Source organism: Rhipicephalus microplus, chromosome X, assembly GCF_043290135.1.
Source record: "Rhipicephalus microplus isolate Deutch F79 chromosome X, USDA_Rmic, whole genome shotgun sequence".
NCBI lineage: Eukaryota > Metazoa > Arthropoda > Arachnida > Ixodida > Ixodidae > Rhipicephalus > Rhipicephalus microplus.
The window spans coordinates 454,661,122-454,684,164 of record NC_134710.1 but is presented as its reverse complement, the minus strand read 5'-3'; the positions used below and the strand labels follow the sequence as shown (position 1 = coordinate 454,684,164).

The window sequence follows — 23,043 nt, the reverse complement described above, 5'->3', positions numbered from 1 at the left end:
CAATTTTTCTTAACTGTTCCAAATGGCCAACAGCACGCAAGCTGTCGGGAGTGTTCAGGCAAGCGTCCTCTAATATTAACAGTGCCTCCGAGACTTCCCGTGAGGTGCGATGAGGTCGCGGCTGTATCTCCTCGCATGATTCTTCGTCGGAATCGTGGTCTTCATGGGTGCCCGTGACATCATTAGTAATCTCTTGATCGGTCAGGAGACCACTCGTGGCGACACCATGAACAATCGTGATGTAGTCCTGAAAGGTCACATCTGTGGGAAGGACAGCATCGAAAGTCGGGCAGTCATCGTCGGTGGACTCGGCTGACAGCTCCTCGATGCCATCGTCAGCTACTGCTGCATGCTCGGGCCTCACAAAACCGCTGTGCCGAAAACAGTTGGCGATGACTTGTCGCGGAGTGTTTTTCCACACGTGGGCGGTGATGTGCACTGTGCCGAGTAAGTCCACTTGATACAACTTTCCAGCTTCTGAGCATAGGATGATTCGCTCTAGCAGGTGCTTGCGGTACTTTGACTTCACGTAGTGAATGATACCCAGGTCCATCGGCTGAAGAGCAGACGTAGTGTTGGGCGGCAAAAAAACTACTTTGATGCTGTTCAGTTCGACTGTACAGTTATGGGCACTGCAGTTGTCAACAACCATAAATATCTTGCGGTCCTTCGACGTGAAGTGCCGATCCAACTGCTGCAGCCAGCCGCGAAAAATGTCCGATGTCATCCATGCCTTCCTGTTCGCTGGGTACTCAACAGGAAGGCTTTTGACGTTCTTAAAACAACGTGGCTTAAGCGCCTTCCCGACGACAAGTAGTGGCAAGCGCTCCGTGCCAGTTATATTGGCGGCAAGAAGCACAGTTATCCTTTGCTTGCACTTCTTGCTACCAATGCACGCGTCCCCTTTGAAAGTCACCGTCTTGTCGGGCAGAGCTCTGAAAAATAGAGCAGTTTCATCTCCATTGAACACGTCACGTGGTTCATATGTGGCGATGTGCTCCAGCAGCTTCACATTTCTCCACTCGGTGGTCACGCTTTCGTCAACACTGGCCTTTTCGGCGCACACACTCCTGAAGACAAGTTCGTGTCTCTCTCGAAACCTCGCAAACCACCCTTCTGACGCTTTGAACGATTCAATGTTCATCATTGCAGCGTACTTCTCACCTTGCGCCATGATGAGAGGTCCGTTCAAAGGCAGATGCGCGTTGCGACAGTCAGTAATCCACCGGAGCAAAGCTTCTTCGAGCTGGGGATGAGCTGCGGTTCGCAACCGCTTTCTAGAGGCATGAAACTTCTCGCTTTCGAAGGCTTGTCGAATCTGTTGTTCATTTTTCACTTACGTTCCCAACGTGCTCCGCTTCACATTGTACTTGGTCATAACCTGCTGTCGCGATTCGCCGTTCTTCAGTGCTTCCAAAATTTCCACTTTAGTCGCCAAGTTCTTCGCGTCGTAGTTCTGCCGCTTTTTCGGCGTTGCCATCACTGTAGTGCACAATGGTGGTGGCATGCAAATACGGTCACAATGAAAGAAAAAGAGAACTCCGCAAGAAGAGATGGTTCCGACACGACAACACAAGGGAAAATGGCGTCGGAGGCGCTGAGTGGAGAAGAAAGAAGGCGCCGACGTTCGGTGACGCTGCGATCGCCCCCACTAGTTGATGATGATGCCGATGCCACTCAGGTTTCGGTTTCACTCCAGTGGTGCCAGCGCTGCATTATCACACTTTTGTGTAGCAGCAGCCGTCAGCATTTGTCCGAATTAAGCGGTGCGGAGCCGAATTCCGACGAAATAACGAAGGTTTGGTCCCATAGACTAACATGCACTTTGGCCGAGACCAATAGAGCCGTCTGAATTATACGAATTTTCTAATTAACAGGTGCGAATTAACGATCTTTTACTGTATCTTGCTTAGGCAACAGTCCGGCGTCCACTTTCTGCAGGATATCGGCTTTCTCCTGAAGTGTTTTAGCACGGTATTTGCCACGGGCACACGCCATCAATCGCGACAGAGGGGAAGCTACTACCGGCGCTACCGCAACAAGCGTTAGCCGAGGCCTATCACCAACACAAAGAATCGCGACAATCGGAAGCTACTCCCGGCACCAACAACCGAGGTGTACGATGCACGCCCGAGACAAAGACTGCAGAAAAGGCTGGGCGAAGCTACGACGCACCCATGAGCTGGTCATGCCATCTGTCGTCTAACAGCGACAACTACGCAGGATTTTCAAAGGCTCCAAGATAGGCATTTAAAAACAAAAAAACAAATCTTGGAGGTTACGTGGGACGGAGAGCAGGCAGACGCCTAGAGAGAGAGATTGTGGGGGGAGGGGGGTGAAGAGTAAATGGCGCTATTTTCTGCACTCTAGCCACCGTGCCAGTTTTTCCGTTTTTCTCTTTGCTCCCTGTCAACGCCGCCTCGTAACTCTGCAGCCACCCTATCGAGTGACTAGCCAAGCCGGTGGCGCGTAGTTCGAATTGTCCGTGGCAGAACCTACTCGCATTTGAATTAACGGGCTTTTTTATTCATAGGCTTGTATGGAGCTTGGCCGGACCATAACTTACAGTTCGAATTATCTATAAATTCGAATTATTGAAGTTCGAATTACCGAGCTTTCACTGTACTTAGTTACTACGTTAAAAATCCAATGCACATCATTCTGCCGATAAACAGAGTCTGAAAATTGGCTGTGCGCGCTAACAAAACCAAAACCGCGTTGCCAACAGCCTCTCGTCAGAAGAGTGAGACACAGTGTCATCGCTATCACATAATGGCGACAGACCACGAGTTTTTATAATGTAGAATGCCTTCGTGCACGACTGAGTTTCGCGCGTTGTAATTGGTTGGCTTGTGAAGTGCAGCAAGTGATGTCCCGCTGTTGTATGAATTTTGTCGTCAAGTCAAAGTAATTTTGCACGGTGTAAACAGGTGCGTGCCCTTTTGTGTGCGCAAGCCTGTGATTGTGGGTGCGATAAAGGCAGGAGATCAGCTGTATGTAGAACAGGAAATGTTTTCATAGACTGAAAATGTGAAAATACCAGGTGTTCAGGCGTGAACTTCTAGGAAAATAAATGTTCCGTTCTAAGAAGACATCCTGTCTTGCTCTCTGCCTTTATAATCGTCAACCTAGGGAAACACAAGCTCGAATTTCGCACTCAAGGATATTTGGTCGACGTTTGATTCGAGTAAAGGTGTTTTTTTTTCTTTCGGAAGGGAATCTGAAAGTCATAAGATGTGGGGTTTGCACAATACTGTATCGTATAACCAAGGTTCCTAATACATTATTTATATGGGGATTTTGCTGGGACCAAACTGATTCGTCATAATCGTTGCGAAACCGGGGGATGTATAATTGAAGTTCTACTGTATTTTGTGCTGCCTCACCTCCTCAGCCAGCTCGCTAGTGCACACGTGAGGAGACTTTAGACCTTTGGATGTCTGGACAGGTGCGACCCTCGCTGAGGAGGCGAGTGCAATAGTACACAAAACGAGCTGCGAGTGCACAGTGTCTTTTTTCCAGGACTACCGCCAAACCACATTCTCTAGAATACTGTCCCGAACACCCCAACTGGTCGTCCGTACTGCTTGCGCATTCGGCTCCATCTTTTTTTACTGGTATCTCCATCTCTTCCACCTTGAGAATGCACTCCTGGCACAGACTATTTTCTGCATCAGAGGTGTGCTAGTCACGCCAACTTGACTTGTGCCATCTGTTCCCTTGTTTTCTGTGTCCGCATTGCTACACACGCTTGGTTGAATTTAGAAGTTTAGTCTCACCATCCGTCTGCCACATTTTGACTGTTCAGTTGCAATGGGATATAATATTCAAACAATGATATTAGTGACAGCTGTTCAATTTAGGCAGCAACTTCATTTAAGAGGTTTCCATTTACTCAGGGGTCTGCCATATCATTTTTCCAAGGTTAATAAATGAAATTACCTGTACGGTGAAATTCAAGCTCGCTGTCTTAAAGTTGGCAGAAGAAAGTGGAATCATGTTGCCGCTGCCATCGTTTCTGTGTGAAGTTTTTTAACGTGTAACGTTCGGTACGGAAGAAAGCAGAAGAGTATGCGCTTGCCCCAAAATTGTTGAGAAGAGCTCCGGACCAAAGCATCTAAATGTCTGAAATCTCTTTTGCGCATGCGCCAGCGAGCTGGCTTGGGAGGGAATACAAGTTTTCTGCCGTTGAAGACCTTTTCAATTATGTGCAACAGCTTAGGGCCTCTGGTATCTTCGTGTCATTGGACATAGTTTCTCCCAGCATTGTTGAGAAGAGCTTAAAAAAATAGCGGCATTTGAACATGCTCAAAATGACGAAAGACTATGCATTAGGGAGGGTGGTGACAGCAGCCGCGATGACTCCCTATTAGACCTCTCGACCCGTGGTTCTGACTAGACTGCACGTAACTGAATCAGGATGGTTAATGTGACCATCTATTCTGGTGCTATGTCTTTCTTTGGCGTAGTCTAAGTCGAGTTGCACCTCAGCGTGTCACTGACCATGCAAGAAACTCCAGCACCAGAACTAACGTGCAAAGGTGGCTGTGGCACCCCCCGGCAGAAGTGCAGGCCTTTTGTCGCTCGTAGTCTGGTCGTACAGCGGGCAAACTCACTCAGCCGGCTGCGCGGACCGTCTCCATCAGTGGGCATGACTGATGAGCAACGCCGTGGAGGGTTTTTTGTGGACACCTGACATTTTACCTCGAGCTTCAAGAGCTTCGCTTGGGTAAGAGGAAAAGCTATAAATATAGCCATCACATATTTTTATCCGCTCGTAATCACATGGGATCTTGCATGACAGAAAAATGCTGTGTAAGGTAACATCACGGTGACTAAAGGTGAAGTCCTCAAATACCCATATTGCAATCTGTCATTTCGCCACAAACGCAGCAGCAGTGATGGCAAGCGTTTGTCACATTTTGGCATCTAGTACTACCCAGAAAACTTTCAGAGAGCCCATTGTCTTATAAATTATGGAGGTCCTACTATACTGCCTTTTTTATCTCTGTAAGGTTGTCAATCTGCTCTCTTCCTGTTGATGTGGAATTCCTCCCCACTTCTGCTGGCAGTTATCTTGCTGCACTGCAGTAGATTTACTAACCCTTCAGGGTGAATTTTTTTTGTGAAATCCATGTAAAAAATGACCTAATTTTTTTATTGCTGAAATAAATTCTTCAGACCATTCTATTACGAGAAAAATTTTCCAACAAATTTTTTTGTGACAGTAATGTGACACAAAAATTATTTTGTGTTACATAGACATAGTTTATTCATATTAATATCAAGCAAAATTCTAAACAAAAGCTTTTATGATTTTTATAAATAAGACATGCATTATATTTAACATAGCTCACAGACATACAAAAATAAGTGCACCAGAGTACTTTTCTAGTGAAAAATGTGTTTGATCTAACAATAAACTCCGGGTAATAGTCATCTCTGATCTGATCCTAATCCTACTGCCGCACACACTTTCGAGATGTTGCTCCTTCATGATTACTTGAGTCTGAACTTGTAGGTGAATCTTCGTCTGACCAATTGAAATCCAGTGAAACTTACCATTTGGCACTTAGGGAATAGCCTACATCGGAAGGATCTCCACTTGACTCATTAGCAGCAGAGCAACCAGCGCGCACTTTTATAGTGTAAGGGAACTGTGCGAGTGAGCGCGCAGAAGAAATCTCTATGGTTAGTTGTCTTTCCAGGCATCAAAATGAGTGAAAAAGTTGGTATGTCTCCTCGTGAATGAGACGGCGTTGGTTTTTCTCAAGTCCCAAAAACGGAAAACGCAACCACATGGGCATTGCTTGTGTAATTCAGCGCCGCACGGAAACGCGCCTCGAGCAGCAATAAACGAGTCGCGCCCTCTCAAAGGTGCGGAGGTCGCGGGTTTGGGTCCCGGCTGCTGCGGCTGCATTTTCGATGGAGGCGGAAATGCTGTAGGCCTGTGTGCTCAGATTTGGGTGCACGTTAAAGAACCCCAGGTGGTCAAAATTTACGGAGCCCTCCACTATGGCGTCTCTCATAATCATATGGTGGTTTTGGGACGTTAAACGCCACATATCATATCAAATCTCTCAAAGGTAATCTTTTGAGAGGTTGGAAACCAGGCAGCGATCAACTTTGCAGGCATGAGAAGCAATAACTATCTGAAGGATGAAAACGCAACCAGCGTGTTTGCATGCACAAACGAAAGCCAGTGGCTGCTTTTTTGGGGGGGGGGGGGGGGGTGGAGAAGAAAAAATATATAGACAGAGAAGAGAGAGATAACGCTGCCTGAAAAAAAAAAAAAAAAAAAAAAAAACCACGTCTTCCCGAAGCATGGCACCTCATTGTAAGCAAGAAAAATTATCAGGCTTGCATTTGAAAATTGTTAAACGCTGCAAGTGGTTTTCAGAGTGGCACCTTGCGAAGCATAAAAAAAAGTAAGAATGGAGAGACATCGGCACATGAAAAAAAAAATTCAGTTTCCCAAAATTGGGCAGCACATGCCAAGGACAGTGGTGGAAAACCCATGCCAATTGCGCCAACTGTAAGTTGCTGCGCCATACTGCTCCAAAAGGTTTTTTTTTGTCTGTTTTGCGCCATTGCTGTGCCCCAAGGTGGTTTTGGAGCCGATATTAATGTTGGCAGCATGCATCGTGAGCGGATGTTACGTGATGGTCGCCATCTTGTACACGTGCACTGCTGCAAGAACACAGAATCGGCTGATCAATTATACCAACTTCCACGTGATTGCAGCGGTGCCTTTTCTGGTGACTAGTGACAAATAACGAAGGTGATGTGGTAACTACTAAAAAGCGCCCAGTATGACTTATGGCCGATAAAAAGCCTACGTGTAGGAAGCCTTCATCTGTGCGCGCCGCCTCGCACATGGAGGCTCCCTACGTCTGTGTGTGGCATGGCACCGCTTTAGGCCTAGTGCATGCTTTCAATGGCCGGTGACTACCTGAGGCACTGATCGCTGCCGCCTCAATCGTTGTGCGGGGGACCGTGTTCAGCATGCACCGCTTTCCAGAAACTAAAGCAGCTTGCTGTTGGGGAGTTGAACATTGTGAATTACGGGCACTGAGTAAGCAAGCGTAGCAAACACTTTCCCAAGGCGACGGCACAAACGCACGGCCGCCCGCTGCTAGGATTACTAGAGCATCGCTTGAAGAAAGCTCACATGGTCCCGTTAACGCAACAGGCTTCTTGCCACATCTGTGCATGGTCTGAAACGGAGTGTGCACTAGCAGCTCGGCACAATGTGTACGTCAAGTAGGCGAAGGGCTGCACGCAACTATCGCCAGTTAGTAGACGATCAGCTCCCTACGACCGTACCGCGTCCCAAACAACTTCGTCATTTTTCGCTAAGCAGCAGATTGTGGTGCGGATTTATCATGGACAGCTGATTATGTCCGTTTCGTCGCTATGTCAGTCGCTGTCTTGGCTGCGTATTTAGGACACTGCAGTAGTTTCAAAATGCTCTTTGGTGTCATCACCACGTTCCATCAGATGGTCTTGTGGAAATGCAAACCGTTTGTGAACATAAGCAAGAAGAAAGAAATGGCTTCATGATGGGCATGCTAGGCAATATTTGCTGTGGTAGTGTATTCTTTCTTTAACAATGATAGCGCACCTAAATAAATGCAAATTGGTACCTGGTCATAGGCGTGTGCATGGGGGGGGGGAACGGGGGGTCGCAGTCAGCCCCATACATTGGCATGATAGAGGGCGCTACGACAAATATTCCCCTTCCACCCCCTCCCCTGAAGAGGAACCCTGTGCATGCTTATGTACTTGGTGGTTAACACATACTATGTTTAGTGTGTAGTCAGCTGTGTTCCCGGCAGGTTCTCGGTTTGTATGTACATATTAATGAGGTTTTACTCTAACGATCGAAGTTTGAGTGAATGTGTGGTGTGTGTGTGCCTCTGTGCACTGCTATGAACTTCATGCTGCAGCTAGCATGACGCAATATTCTTCACTATGGACAAAATTTATGCAGTGCCGACCAAGGTAAAAATATATCCATAAAATTCGTCGCTGTTATATCACTGCGTCTGTACATAATCCTACTTATTTATTTTTTGTGCCTATTTTGTGGGCTTGCTGCTTATGTATAAGTGATTATGTAAGCTGAGGGAACATTAAACTAAATAAAGCTAAATTTTCTTCCTCCGGGTATGTCATGAAAAGCCCCTGCGTGCTCCAAACACTGAGGTAACTGCTCCAAAAGATTTTGCCTGCTGCAATGGCTGCTCGAAAATGCTGGAAGGCATTCCCACCACTGCAAGCAAGCAAAATGATCGATCGAAAAAATGGTTAATTTTAAAACAGCCGAACTACGGATGCGCTCGGATGGGCGAGGGGTATCCAGATCGCTCCTTTGCAAAGCAAAGAAAAACAACAACGAAGAAACATCAGTGCACGAAAAAAATCCCACGCGTTCCCTAACTATGGCAGCACATGCCATGCAAGAGAAATGATTGAAAAACATCAGTGCACGAAAAAAATCCCACGCGTTCCCTAACTATGGCAGCACATGCCATGCAAGAGAAATGATTGAAAAAGGCGTGTGTTTAAAACATCGAGGCAGTGCCGTAGATGTACGGTGAAAACCCTTTGGTCCATGTGAGGTGCTGTCGTATGATGAAAACCGGGAAGTGGTTAAATGGAACCTTAAGGGAACAGGAAAATATGCTCCGTTTTACAGGAGTTTTGTTTACTATGAGGAGAACAGGAGTGCAACGTTAAAGTGTGAAACCAATTGCATCAGAGGTGGTTTTTCATTTAAGCGGCAATTCCGTTTTACAGATTTCCATTCACTCAGAGTCCACTGTAGAGGAAAATTGAGCTAGCCAATCTTCATCTCTTTATGTGGAGCCTTTAGACCGAGTCTGCATTTCGAAATGGTTTATTTTTCTTTTACATGGGCCTGGACATGCCTTCACAAGTGCACATATGCATGCATTCACATAATGCTTGTTTGAATTATTGTCATAAAAAAAAAAAAATTCATAGTCCACATGAATGCGTAGCCACTGGTTGGAGTTTTCTGTTGCGCTTCCTCTAAAATTCAATAATATTAAATTTACACTGATTTGTTGTCTAAGCAGTGTGCATAAACAGTCACCGCTGGTCATTGAGGGAGTGCTAAGAGGAGTTTATCGTTGGCTAGGTTAACAGGTTGTGGACTGTATTCAGGTGCATGTGTGTGTAAGTGTGAACTGTTGTTGTGTGCAGCTGATGGGTCATCTCAGGAAGAAGACGATGCTGCTATTGCATCACTGTCCAGCCCAAGCCGCCCTTCGAGCCCTGACCTGATCCCCCGACTGGTACAGGAGAACCAGAGTGGCTCTGCACGCACAGATTTTGCCAGCCATCATAATTGGCGCTCGTCCCACCGTAACAATCTCTTGCCTGGTGGGTTCCGTATGCTTTCGTCAGCAATTTTCGGCCAACTGAAAGCACTTGCAACGTTGCCTGTTTAATAAAGGGGGAACGCGGCTTTGGTATCGCAAAAAATGGCAAAAAATTGATTTTTTGAAAATTAAGTTCTCAGTTCCTGAAACCTTTTTTCTATCTGATTCCAAAATATCTACACTGAAAATTGCGCAGAAGTGCTTCAAAAGATTCGTTTCACCCTCCTAGGCAGCGGAATTTATCCTCGAAATGACGAGAAAACACCGATTTTCAAAAAATATAGTTTTGGGAGGGCGTGGCCGAGAGCCGTCTTCTTGAGCTCATCGAAAAGAGCGTTTCTCCGTGTTCAAACTTCCTGCCTCAGCTGGCTCCTCCCTTTAAAAACAAGGGCACAAAAAGCAAATATTTTAAGGTCGCTTCGAGGCCCGTGATTGGCTGTGGCCGCCACGTTGCGCCAGCTCGCCTCGCCATTGGCCCAATGCTCGCTCCGGGAGATCCTCGTCTGCTGCTTGTGCGTCGCGAGGACATGACTATCAAAAAACGCTACTTCGTGACGTGTTCATGGCTCTACAATCACTTAGAATATAATTACACTTTAGTTAGGAGCTGTGAGCGGATGCACGATCAGATTACTAGGAGCGGGCGCGCGGTCTACGAGCGCAGCGCGTCAGTACGAGAAAGCGGGCGGTGTACAAGGGTGGCGCGTCATCAGAGTCATTTTTAGGCCGAAACTCTGCTGACGGCGAGAATGCGGGCAAGAATGACGCGCTAGCGCACTCGTGGCGATGTGCTTCTTCGCAACCAATGAGTCGTCACTCGCTAGCTCCGCAGAACCGCGGACAGGCATTTTACGTTTTGGCAGCAGACCCCACTGTCAAGCTCGTCAACCCCCCCCCCCCCCCCCTCCTCCACTGTCAAGGATTGCTTGGAACAGCGGCTAGATGTTTCGTGCATCGGCACTCGAAAATGCGATACCAAGCGCAGTGCGTGCCAGAGTTTTGTCATCGTAGGTACACATTTTGCACATCGTCACCGAACGCCGCCACCAAGTGCAACACGTGCCGGCTGCGCTGTCGATATGGAGGGCTGTCAATATGCTTTTGGTCATATGGAGGGCTGTCAATAAGCTTTTGTGACGCAATTTAGACGTGCTTGGAGCCTTGCTTGGTATCGCCGCGAGCATCTATGAATGTTCTGAGACAACGAAAGCCTCCTAGATTAGCGTTTCATGGCTAGAGTAGCAAAAGAGCATGTATAAAGCAGGGGCACGAGTTTTTATATGCCTGACTAACGTCATTAAATAAACTGCTAGAAAATTTCTGTGCGACAGGTTTTCTGCCCATAACTGTTAGTCATTTGGAAAGAAGGCATAGGCTGTCATGGTGTGAACCATTTTTCTTATGCTATAAACATCTCTCAATAAAAAAAATTTCACTTTGTAATCAAGAAGTACCTAATTATGCTAATGATAGCTTCAACACACAAAAAAGTCTAATCATCTCAGTATGTGTCCTTGTTCAATTACAATCTATTCTGTCATGCCTGCTATCACACCAATCTTTCGTACAGAGAACTTGGTTTGAAATACATACTTGTTCTTTGTAGATAAAAAAAAAAGGTTATAAAAAAATATAGGCAACAAAGGCACATTGGGCAGAGACCAGATGCCTGAGATGTCAAATATCACAAGGCAAACCTAAGATGACAATTTTTAGGTGTTTTAGAGACGTGAATAGAAGTTGAAACTTCAAACGCAGTTTTCTCAATACTGTTTTTTTGGTATAGTCGAGCCCGCCTACAACGAACCTGAGCGTGACGTGGCATCCGTTCGCTGTATCCTGAAATTCGTAGTAAATGAAACACAGCTTTTAAAAAAAGTTGCGAGTGAAGAAGAACATAAACTTTATTTGTCGAATCCAGACGATTCGAGTCCGGCGTTTTTTAGTGGGCCTGGGGACCCACCACGGATGCGGTTCCGAGACCTTGTCTCGAAGCGGCTTCCTCGGCATGCTGGACGGCCCAGAGTTGTGCTGTCAGGTTCGAGCTGAGCAGTGCGGCCTTCCAACGCGAGCGGAGGCTGGCGGTGGAAAAGTGGGACGAATCGGCACTGTTCGAATTGTTTATTAAACTATGACACTCCCACAGCTTGTAACTAAGGGTGGCAACATCGCCAAATGACTTGCATCTGTTTGTAGTGTATATGTCTGGATACATCGTGTGCATGAGTCTGGGGTTTCTGTATAAATCTGTTTGTAATTGTCCGAGGTGTACCACTTGCATTCTGTTCAGCCTTTCGAGAGGGGATGAGTATGTGCGTCTCTGTAACTGGTAATGTGTGGTGAAGTCGTGAAACCTGGTCATACGGTCCTCCCATGCCCAGACGTCTGCAGTTCCCCGCGGGGGCTCGTCGTCCTCTGGCGATGCTCGGTGAGTGAGGCCTCGAGCATCGCGGTGAGCCGCTTCGTTGGGGGTGCTCAGTCCGGTGTGTGCCGGGATCCATAACAGGTGCCTTCGGTTATCGAAGTCGACCTCTCCTGGATGTATGAGATGTCGTTGGAGTATGTGAAACGCCTCTTGCGAGATGCGTCCGTTGGCAAAATTGCGAATTGCTGTTTGCGAATCACTGCGTGAGGGCCAGTGCTATAGCCGCTTCCTCTACCGCTTCAGCGTGTGCCATGTTCACAGTGAGACTTGTGATGTATTTGCCGCGATGGCCGGTAACTACCGCCACGAAACTATTTTTATATGTATAACACGCGGCATCAGTGAAAGCTGCTTCAGTGTCGTTGGAGTAGCTTTGAGTAATGCGTTGTGCCCTGGCTTTACCCCATTCCGTATGGTATTGGGGGTGCATGTTTCGAGGCAATGGGGGTACATATACTTGCTCGCGTACCGATCTTGGAATTTCGACTTTGATGCTGTGCTGCGTATGGTACGTGATGCCGAGTTTTTCGAGTACGTGTCGGCCTGGGCGGGTCTTGGATAGGCGCTCGAGCTGGGAAACTTGTTGCGCCACCACAAGTTCCTCGAGAGTGTTATGCAGCCCTAGCTTTAGGAGTTTGCTGGTGCTAACTCCGGGCGCCAGTCCCAACGCGAACTTGTACGTCTTGCGTATCAGGGCGTTAAGCTTATCTTTTTCCGCAACTGTCCATTTGTAAAACGGTGCCGTGTATATTAGTTGTGAAATAACAAAGGCTTGTATGAGTCGTATGACACTGCCTTCGCGCATGCCCGCATGTTTGTTCGTGATGCGTCGGATGAGTTGCATCGTGCTGGTGGCCTTTGTCATTATCTTGCGCAGTGCTTCACCATTGCCGCCGTTCTGCTCAATCATCATCCCCAGTACCCGGATCTTCTTTACCATTGGGATTGGTGAGCCGTTTGATGATGTTAGTTTGATTTCTTGTTTTTCTGAAGGTACGTAGTCTTTGGGCAGGCGTCCCTTTTTCACCGGTCAATATAGCAGTAATTCGGATTTTTCGGCCGAGCAGGTGAGTCCCGTGCCTACGAGGTAATGTTCCACGCATTCTATGGCCGCCTGTAAGCGATCCTTGATCTCTCCATCACTGTCAGTTGTCGTCCAGATCGTAATATCATCCGCGTATAGCGTGTGGTGCAGTCCATCAGTTTGATGTAATTGCTCGGGTAACCCCAGCAGGACAAGGTTGAAGAGCATCGGCGAGATCACCGAGCCCTGCGGTGTACCCGAGTTTTCAATGTTGATTTGATTTGATTCTAGTTGTTCCACTCGCATGCATGCGGTTCTTCCCGTGAGGAAGTCTCGGATGTAGTTGTACACTCGCATTTCGAGGTTCAATCTGTCTGGTAGTCGCAATATGGCATCGTGACGAACGTTTTCGAAGGCCTTCTTCAGGTCCAGGCCAGGGATGGCTCTTCTTGAGCACCCAGGATTTTTTATGGTTTGATGTTTTAGTTGCAGAAGAGCGTCCTGTGTGGAGAGATGTCTTCTGAACCCAATCATTGTGTGTGGTAATAGGTTGTTGTCCTCAAGGTAATTTGTTAGTCTATTGAGGAACCCATGCTCCATCAGTTTACCTACACATGATGTTAGGGAGATAGGGCGCAGGTTCTGCAGCTGCAATTTCTTGCCGAGTTTCGGTATAAGTATGATCTGTGCTCCTTTCCATGGCTCGGGTACCTTTCCACGCACCCAACACCAGCTAATATAATCTGCGAGTTTCTCTAGCGATCTGTAATCGAGGTTGCACAGTGCCCTGTTCGATATTCGATCTAGGCCTGGGGCTGACTTGGTATTGACTTTGACGAGGGCCGCCTCAATTTCGGAAATTGAGAATTCTGGGTCTAGGAGGGCGTTGCCTTCTCCCCTGTATTCCGGATGTACTTGCGGGGTCATTTCGGATATGTAATGGAGTTCCGCTTCCCGTAAGAAATCTTGCTCCGTTCCCCCATAAGCGTGTATGATTTTGCATATGCCTTGCCTCTGTGAGGTCTTGGTGTTCGTGGGATCTATGAGGTACCGCAGTATCTGCCATGTGCGTCTCGTATTGAGCTGACCATCCACCTGCGTGCATTTCTCTTCCCATTGCTGTTATTATAGGTCAAGTGCTTGCTTTTCTATGTCTTTGTTGAGCTGTGCTATTCGTTTTCGCAGTCTCCTGTTATGTCGTTGTCGTTTCCAGCGGCGATGCAGTTCGGTCTTGGCTTGCCACATGTGCAGTAACCGGGTGTCTATTCTATCAAGCCCAGCTGTTGAACGGCATCATTTGCGTCACCCTCTCGATGTCCCGCCGAAGTTGGTCGGTCCATTGCTCAATGTCTTTGATGTCTTTAATCTGTTGCTTGTCTCGATTTTTTCGTAGTAGTTCCCAATTGGTGATCTTCATTTGGCGACCGGCATTGTTTTCCTGTGGGCCGCCTTCTGCTTCTATAGAGATAATGTAATGGTCACTGCCCAAGTCTTGCATGATGTTTCTCCAAGTCACCTTTCGTGTATTGCACGTAAAGGTAAGGTCCGGCATGGTATCAGTGCTGACGCTGTTGCCCTGCCTAGTTGGTGCCGCTGGGTCAGTGACCAGCTCGAGGCCGGCGAGTTGCGCCGTTTTCCACAAATGCCTGCCTTTCGGCTGATCGTGTTTGTAACCCCACGCCGTTTGCACCACGTTGAAGTCGCCTCCAATGAAGAGTTGTTGCCCCTGGGCGATATCGAGTGCTCGTTTGAAGAGGACGTGAAAGCGGTGTTTGCGGCATCTCGGACTGCTATAGACGTTGAGTACTAAGATGCTGTCGGGCATCTTACGCAGTGGAATTAGCTCTACGAGGACGTTTTCAATATCCTTGACTTGGGTGTCATGTTCGATAACCGTGAGCTCTCACTTGACCAGTGTGGTGACGTTTGGATTCTCTGACCTTGCCTGTTATAGACTGGTACCCTGAAAGTTTGGTGGGGTCGTTTGTTTCCTGCAGTATGATGACGTCTGGGCGTTCGGGGATCGTTTTTAGGTATTGTTGTAAATGCGCTCGTTTGTTTTTGTATCTTCTGCAGTTCCACTGCCATATTGTATGTTTTTGTTTTGAAGAATGTCTTGCCATAGTTATGCGGTGCTACATGTGTGGCGCCGCTTCGCTATGCAACGTCACCAGCGTGCTGTTGGCAGCTTCTAATCTGGACAATCTGAGATAAATGCTCTCCAAGTTCTGTTGAATCGTGATAGTCGTGTGATAGTCGCGGTGATAGTTTCCTCGAGACTGCTCACGTGAGCCTCGAGTGCTTACGCTCAGGTGTCGCCTGTTGCTGCGCGCGTACGCTTGGGATGTACTGACCTTCTAAGGGAGATAGCCGGTCGGCGTTTAGTATCAGGGCCTTCGACCTCACCGTCCTCTATGAGTTCTTGTGTTTCCTGCATTGCCTGTTGATCAGTCTCGCTGTGAGGGGCAGACTGCAGCTTTTGTATGAGTTCATCTTTTGCGTGAATCTGTGTCTGCATGCATTCCATTTGCTTTTGCATAGTTTGTATCGTCTGTGTTAACTGAGCTATCTCCGCCTCTATCGTAGTGTGTGTTTGCCAGCCTCCGTGTTTGTTGCGTGTTTTCTTTTGACCGCATCTGCAAAGCACACCGAATCAGTTGCCTTGGCGTCCCTCATTGGGGTCCGTCCAGGTTTTCGGCTGCGAGCTCGGCGTTGCTGCTGCTTTCGGGGTCCCAGTGTACGGCTTACAAGATCGGGAGTGGCTTCGACTGGGTGTCCGGGATTTTGAGCGGGGCTTGCTGGTGGAATAGTTGGTGGCAGTGGCCTCTGCCTCCTCGTTGGCCCTGCGTCGTTCCCATTGTCTTTTCGTTACAATGTAGGGCGTTTTGTACCTTGCACGGCAGTTGCGGTCCGCCGTCATGTGTGCGACCCCGCACAGCTTGCAATGGGGGGAACACTGGTGGTTGGCGCCTGGGTTAGGGGCGTCACAATCACGACACACTTTGTACTTGGGCTTTGGGCACACGTCCCTGCGGTGACCAAGTCTCCCTCAGCAGTGACACATACCGACTTGCTTGCAATACAAGGTGCAGCGAAGGAGAGCTCCGCCGTACCTGACGTAAGTGGGCACTCGCTGTCCTTCAAATGCCGCTATGACGGTCGTGGTGTTACTGAGCCGTTTGGCTGCCAGGGCTTAAAGGTTACGTACGTGAACGATGCTGGTGTGAATGGGCTTGGCGTCTTCTTCCAACGGGATGCCCTTGATTATTCCCTTCACCGTGTTGTCGGGGGCCGTCTCGTACGCACTAACCTCGTGGTGGCGGTCGCCGATGGTGATGGCTTGAAGCTGTCTCTACTTATCGGCGTGAGAGGCATGGGGTGTGCTCACGACGATGATGTTTTGATGGTTGTTGGAGCACACCGTGTCTTCCCCTGCTTCATGTGCCGGTACGTTGGCCGCGCGGTAAATCGCCGATGCGAGGCGCACGGTTCCAGTGGTGGCCACGTCAAGGCCTCGTCGTGGTCGTATCACGATCTTGAAATCGCTCCGTGGGAGTAGTGGCATTTTGCTGTTTCTGATGACTTGCTGCTTGATGTTACACGGTTGTCGACGCGAACGCTGTCAGTTGCAGTCCGCTCCCTCGCCGGTGCAGGAGGGGGCTCCATTCTGGGTGTTGCTATGCGCATTTGCGCGGTTAACTTGGGTCTTAGATCCGATGATGCACCAATTCGTGCCCTCCAGAAACTCTTCGGGGGAGATATCCTCCCCGTTCACTTGGACTTCTATCGATGATGGGCGAAGAAAGCGCCCGCGTCAGAGGAGACGCTCAGCGCGTCTCGTCGGGTGGCCGGCTTGCGTGAGCGACGTGCCAAAGGGGCGCGGGTAGAAAACCTCTCGAATCCGGCAAAAAGTCCTTTCCAACCTTGAATTTTGGTGTCAGTGGAATCCTGGTGACTTTCCGCACGCGTTGTTGTAAAATTCATGGGCTGAATGACTGAAAATCACTGGCAAATAGTTCTTGGAAGACGGAGCCAACGTGATGCGCGTCCGCTTTCTTTGGCGACCAGCGCGCCCTCTCTTGCGAGCGAAAACACAAACTTTTTTTGCTCCAAGAAGTCCGTGATGCACGTGTTTCAAAGAGCAGAAGCGATAAGGGCAATGTCAAGTTCATTTAAAACGGCAGGGTGCTCGTTATCCGAGGCCCGTGGCATAAGCTGCATGAGGCATTGGCTCCAAAGTTTCATCATTCTCGCAATCCGATTCCTCCTAATCGCTCTTGCCACGTACTTCATTCACAATGCCCCAATCCGTGCATTGTTCCGCAGTGTCGGCATCATCATCGGTCGTAATTAAACCATTGCAACAGATGTCCCACCCGCTCTGCCAGGTTGGAGTCGACGACGCGCTTCCGAAAATCGCCGCCGCAGTTTGGAAGCTTCAGACTCGGCATTGGGCCCGACGTCGACGAAGTCTGCCTCGCGAAAACAGTTTCGCGCGCATGTCTCGCAATAACATGGGCTTAATTCTACCGTTTACAGCTGACCAGAACTCTAGGCAGTGTCCACTGTTGGCTTGTGCCTATTCTCGAGCTTGTTTTTCGTGGCATGCCTAGTTGCATGGTCTTTGTTGCATATATAAATCGCGTTATTGATGAATCTTCAGCCACCCTCACTAAAGCAAATCTCTCACCGCGCGTGCCGCACGTTGAACATGTCATCACGATTTTCACATTGAAGTCCTCTTTTCTCTCCTCCTTAGTCATTGTTGCCGCAGTCAGTGCGAATCATAAGTCCGAGAAGGCAATTAAACACACTAACATGTACGATAAAGAGTTCCGATCCACTGTCACTGAAGTTCCTCTGTTTCGTCTCGACACCGAGAAATTGAAATTTTCGTTCCGTTTCCAATTTGATGCCAAGTGCTTTTTCACGTAGGCTGCACTTGCTCTGTGCTGGCTATTTGCTTCAGCCGATAAGAAAATGTTATCCACTGTCCCATGATAACACTCAAGGCTTGGGCAGACAAAGTATACACACTACACATGCCAAGTTGCGTTTTCGTACACACCTCCAACCGACGATCCACGATGCATTCCACGATAGCACTCGAGGCATGGCTGAACGAGGTACACGTGCTCAATGCAGTGGGTTGCGGCACTATATTGGATACATCAACAGGCAATGCCACAATTTTGATGAGTTCCATGCTAGCATTCGAGGCATCCATGCTGGATGTAGCTGCGTGTTCCAATCCGTCAAGCGGCTATTGCAGGATATGCCTCCCCAAATTTTCCGAGGCATTTCTTGCCGAATACACGGCGTGTAGTTGTCTTTGGACATTTGAGCAGTTCAATAAACGCAGTAGTTCAAACGTTGTAGCGAAGTTGTGAACCTCAAGATTGTTGCGGAGCAGCCGAAAGCCCAAGCTGAGCGAGTGTGCTATCGCAACGCGAGACCGGGCAAGAAGAACAAGCAAAACAAACGCAGCAGGCCAATAGAAGGCAAGTGCGCAGGGCAAGCGTGCTCTTTGACCAATCATGTACGCGCAAGCAACCTTTGGAAAAGGAGTGGTAGCGTCACTCTCGCTGCACCGGCGCCATTTTCAAAATAAGGAAAAGACACACGCAGAAAGCAGCGTCAAAACAACATCAAGATGGCGGCACCCGGTCCACACGGTCAGAAGTTACGAGCGTGTGAACTTCGAACATATTTAGCCAGTTTTGAGTCATTTCGCCTCCACCGAGACATGTAAGACGCTGTTTTTTAAGAAATATTTCTCGATTAATAGAGCTTTCAGATTTTGTTGAGAAATTGTAAATGTTTGAACTTTGCAATACTGCACTTTATCAAAAATCCACTTTTTTGAGATTTTTCGACATTTCAAGGCCCCCGTCTCCTCTTTAAGGTGGCGGTCCCACTCCAGTGGCAAGAGCTCGACATTTTAGTCGTTGTTTACTGGCTCACTGTGCTTGCTCTGCTCAATGGAAGAATATGAGTTCTATTGCATTAGAAAGTTTACGTTCTCCGCTTTCTAATGACAACTACTCTTTTCGCCTAGTCTGGAGTGTTATTTCATGGCAATTGAAACAGTGTGAGCAAAAAACAGCGTTTTTGCTGTACAAGCCTCCGTTGTACTGCCAGTGCAGCAAAACTGTCCAACATAACGAAATGAAATTTGCTGAGCCTTTTAACGAAGCGTTATGCAAGGTTTCTATGAAGAGATATTGCCAGTAAAGCAATTAGAAATTGATGCACGCTCTAATAAAAATGGGCAAAAGAATGAAAGTTTATGAGTAAATAACTTTTTTTCTATTTTGTGCAGAACAACAATATTGAATGGGTTTCCAGGCTACAATGTACATTATGTGTGCGCGAAGTTGTTTTGTGTTCTGATGAACAGTTCTTGAATTATTACTCCTTCAATACGGCAATTTATGGCGCTACTTGGTCAGGCATTACCGACGAAGGGACAAAACTATCCAAGCTGAAACTCTGAAATATTCAATAATAAATCAGCAAGCCTTTCCCTAGGTTTCTATGAAGAGAAAATTGTCGTAAGTTAATTAGAAAATTTGTAGGACAGCAGTGAATTTAGCTCATTTTTCTGCTTGCCAGGTTCGTGCAAATTTCCTTTTTTTGTCTTTTGTAGGCTAATTCACAACAAGTATTGCACATTAGCAGGACCATGTAGTGTCTTGTAATCACCAGTACTCACTAACTTTACGAAGCGGTGCTTGAAACAAAAGATTTTTCAAAAATAATAAAGCTCGCAAACACTTTTTGAGGGTGGCGCCATCTGTCAAAAAAAACATCAAGTTGTTTCACGTCAGTTCCGACGTTCGTCAAAAGTGGCGCTTCTAAACATAACTAAGCCGCCAAAACACGGATGGACTTCTTTAGACTTCAGTGGCTAAATCCTGCTGAAAAAGAAAGAAAGAGAAGGAGAGAGAAAAAGGAAGAAGGGAATAAAGCGTGTTGCACTGTACATCAGGAATGCATAGCCAGCAGGTTAGGCTATTGTGCCAAAGATTCCAGGAATTGCTTGGTTGCTCGCCTTTGTACTCAGGTGACTGTAGAAGCGTTTTTGAAGGACACAAAGAACTGGACCTTGCCTCCCCATATTTTTGAAGCCCGTAGGACATTATCTGAAGCGCGCTTTCCCATCGCAGGGAGGTGACGAGTGTCTGGCAGTGTATGTGTGTTTGAATATTTCACGTGACGCCGGTTGAACTAGGAACTTTTTTTTTTTCGGGAGACTAGCCTGCGCATGCGAAGTGGTGCAAGTGGTGGTGACTTGACGCCATGTTTGGGGGGAGTAACAGAGCCAAACAGCTTCTATAAACGTTGCACAGGGCGGCGACAGGTGCGAACTGAAGGGCACCTGGCGTCGTTTGCGAATTATCCCGAAAAATACCAGGCCTACGAGATTTTTCTACCGGGCCGTGGCGGATAACTTCGGAGGCCACGGACTCCCAGTTTCGATTTCGGTGATCTCCACTGGAGGCGCTGTTCGGACCTGAAAAAGGCCCATTGACTCTGATGATTTGAGGCTGATCCCTTTGTATCGGGCGGGCAAGATTAATTCGCCCTAACCAGAGAACAAAAAAAAAACCTATCAAGTAAATAAACTAAAACACTCCACAGGCGTACACACCCCGTACCAGTTCGTATAGTTAGTCTGCACGCCTTCAATTTTTGTCCACGTAAATCACTACCTCTGCGTCGCGCGCCACCACTGCAACAGCCTTGTTGGATGGATGGATGATATGAGCGTCCCCGTTATAATGGGGTGGTGACAAGTGTGCCACCTGGCTCGACAAAAAAATCTTTCTTTTTTTTCTTTTTTTATGTTGGCCTTTGCAAAATAGTGAGGGACCCCTGGCCAATACCCTCTAGACTAGCTGAGGCCTCTTGACGTCATCACACTACGACGGGAGCGGATGCCGCGTTCTCAGAAATGCCCATTGCTACACGCTCGTTGTGTACTCAACGGCGCGCTGCGAATCCATTCTTTCATGATGTCTCCCGTTTCCCGAAAGCGCCGACAAGGCAACTCCGTCGTAGAGGGTGTTGCATGGCGCCCACTTTGCAAACACCTGTAAAACTTCTGCTTCCCTGACTGCTTTTCTCGCTCTAAACGTGTTCACCACTCCACATTCATACGAAGGGGCAGGATCAGCACCAAGACTTCTCAAAACGTACTTCAGGAATGTCACGCCTCATTGTAAGTTTCCTCTTCCACTGAGAGAAAGGAGAAAACGAAAGAAAGGAAAGACAGGGATTAGTGGTAAATGGGAAAAAAAATTATTCGTCTGCTAGTCTGTGGTTGAGGCTTTCGTGTTGAGGCTTTCGAGGGAATAGGAGCAGCGGACGCCAACGCAAGACACTCGTGCCCGGTGTTACAACCGTGCATGGCAGTGTGCCATTTCCTAAGACGGCGAAAAAGGATGCGGCGATATCCACCACCTCTAGCAGAAGCAAGAAAGCCAGAAAAAAAAAAAAACGGACCAGCCTTCTCGATGCTTCAGTGGAGATTTCGCACTGAATGCGTTCTTCGTTCAACTGCCGTCTCTCTCTGTGTTCTATTTTATTTATCTCTTACTTTACGTTGCTGCTATCTAGACAGCTGAAAATAATGCACATTGCCCAATGTTGCCCGACTTTGCCATTAGCAGCCAACCTGTGGGATGAAATTATAATTTTAGTACAAGAACAATCGCTTCCGTGTGCCTTATTGGACAGCCTCTTGGAAAAGCTGAGCTAGTTTTCGGGTGTCGACTCTAGGTCTATACAGATAGGTTGGGTTTCGCTGAGAAAGAGCCCTTACGCATTTTATTATTCAATACTCCCAAAAAAACGCAATTCGCATCTGTGTTACGACTTGCGCTCTTCGGTGCGGTGCTAGGAGGACTCGTTTTATAGATGAAAAAATTGTCTCTCATATGTTTCGCTAAAGCTGAGCAGCGCATTCGTGTATACGGCTTGTGCGCCGCCTATAGAGGCGCCACTGATAGCCACCTGCGCCCCATACATCTGTTTACAGCTGCGCCCCATACATCTGTTTTGGGATGCATGAGGCTCATAGTGTTCTCGCTAGCAAAAAGGAAAAGCCCTTCTGTCGTTCATGCATACAAAATCACCATTTTTGGCTCACTGCAAGGCACCGAAAAGGGGCTTTGTGTAATGATAGCCAGGAAGTAGTGGAAAGCAGCTTCCTGGGTAGCTTCTGAATGTAGCGACATAAGTATCAAGCGGACCATGCGCGACACCCACACTACATTCACAGTCGAACCAAAGCTGCTGACAGTGGAGAAATCTATAATTACTGTGCACGTGCACAAGGTCGGCGTTGTTCCACGCGACCCAACACTGCCGGTATTCAGGGCCACTGAAGAACTTCCTCGAGAACTACTCTTTTTCTACTCTTTTTCTTTCTACTCTTTTTTAGCGAGGAAGAGAAAGAGTCGGTTCAGAAACCAAACCATTACCAGGAGAGAGAGAGAGAGGCACCTCTTTTCCGGACAGTTGCACGGGAGTACAAAGGCTCTCGGGTCCCTGCCTTTTTTTGTTGCTGTTGTTGTTATTGGGGAGCGGGGGGAGGGGGGGAGGGCGTCACGCACATTTGAAACGTCTCAAAGGAGATATGGGAGCAGCGGCACCTCCGAAAAGAATGGATTAGTTCCAGCAGGAACAGGCTCTTCGCCACTGCATGCTACGATGGCGGAGAGTGCATTTTCCTCCCTTTTTTCCAAACGTGACTTAGTGGCGTCTTCTGGTGGCTCAAGCAGAAACTACTCGCAAGATGGCGACGGTGGTACCGTCACCTTAAGTTCCGTTCATCACAGGCACCTTTCCTGATGTTATAAAAAATCTCTTGCGATGCTCTGCTTTATGCTACACTTGGAGGCAAGCAGATTTGATCGGATTTGGGCATAAGGGGGGATGTAGCATTCATTAAGAACTTTCTTATTTCTTGATGGATTTTGATGAAAATTGGCACGCTTGTTGTCAATGTCTTTTTACTGCGACACTGAAAATTTTCTGAACATTTCTTTGCAACTTTTTGATGCATAGTACACAGTAAAACCTCATTAATTTGAGCTCACTGGGGCCGCGAGAGGTCTTCGAATGAAGCGGGTTTTCGAATTAATAGAACATACAAAAAGTGGGATGCCAGGATTTTT

General features: G+C 47.7%; 1 protein-coding gene across 2 annotated transcripts in view; it reads left to right on the top strand.

The window, feature by feature from the left end:
* The window catches only part of LOC119160858 (uncharacterized), a 119,572-nt gene that overhangs the window by 79,864 nt on the left and 16,665 nt on the right, over nucleotides 1-23,043 (top strand). The window contains exon 8 of one of the 2 annotated variants that reach the window (XM_037413125.2): nucleotides 9,232-9,411. The exons of the other annotated variant lie outside the window; for it this stretch is intronic. Coding sequence (XP_037269022.1) covers nucleotides 9,232-9,411 — 180 coding nt within the window. The remainder of the gene's footprint in view (nucleotides 1-9,231; nucleotides 9,412-23,043) is intronic. 2 annotated transcript variants of the gene reach the window in all.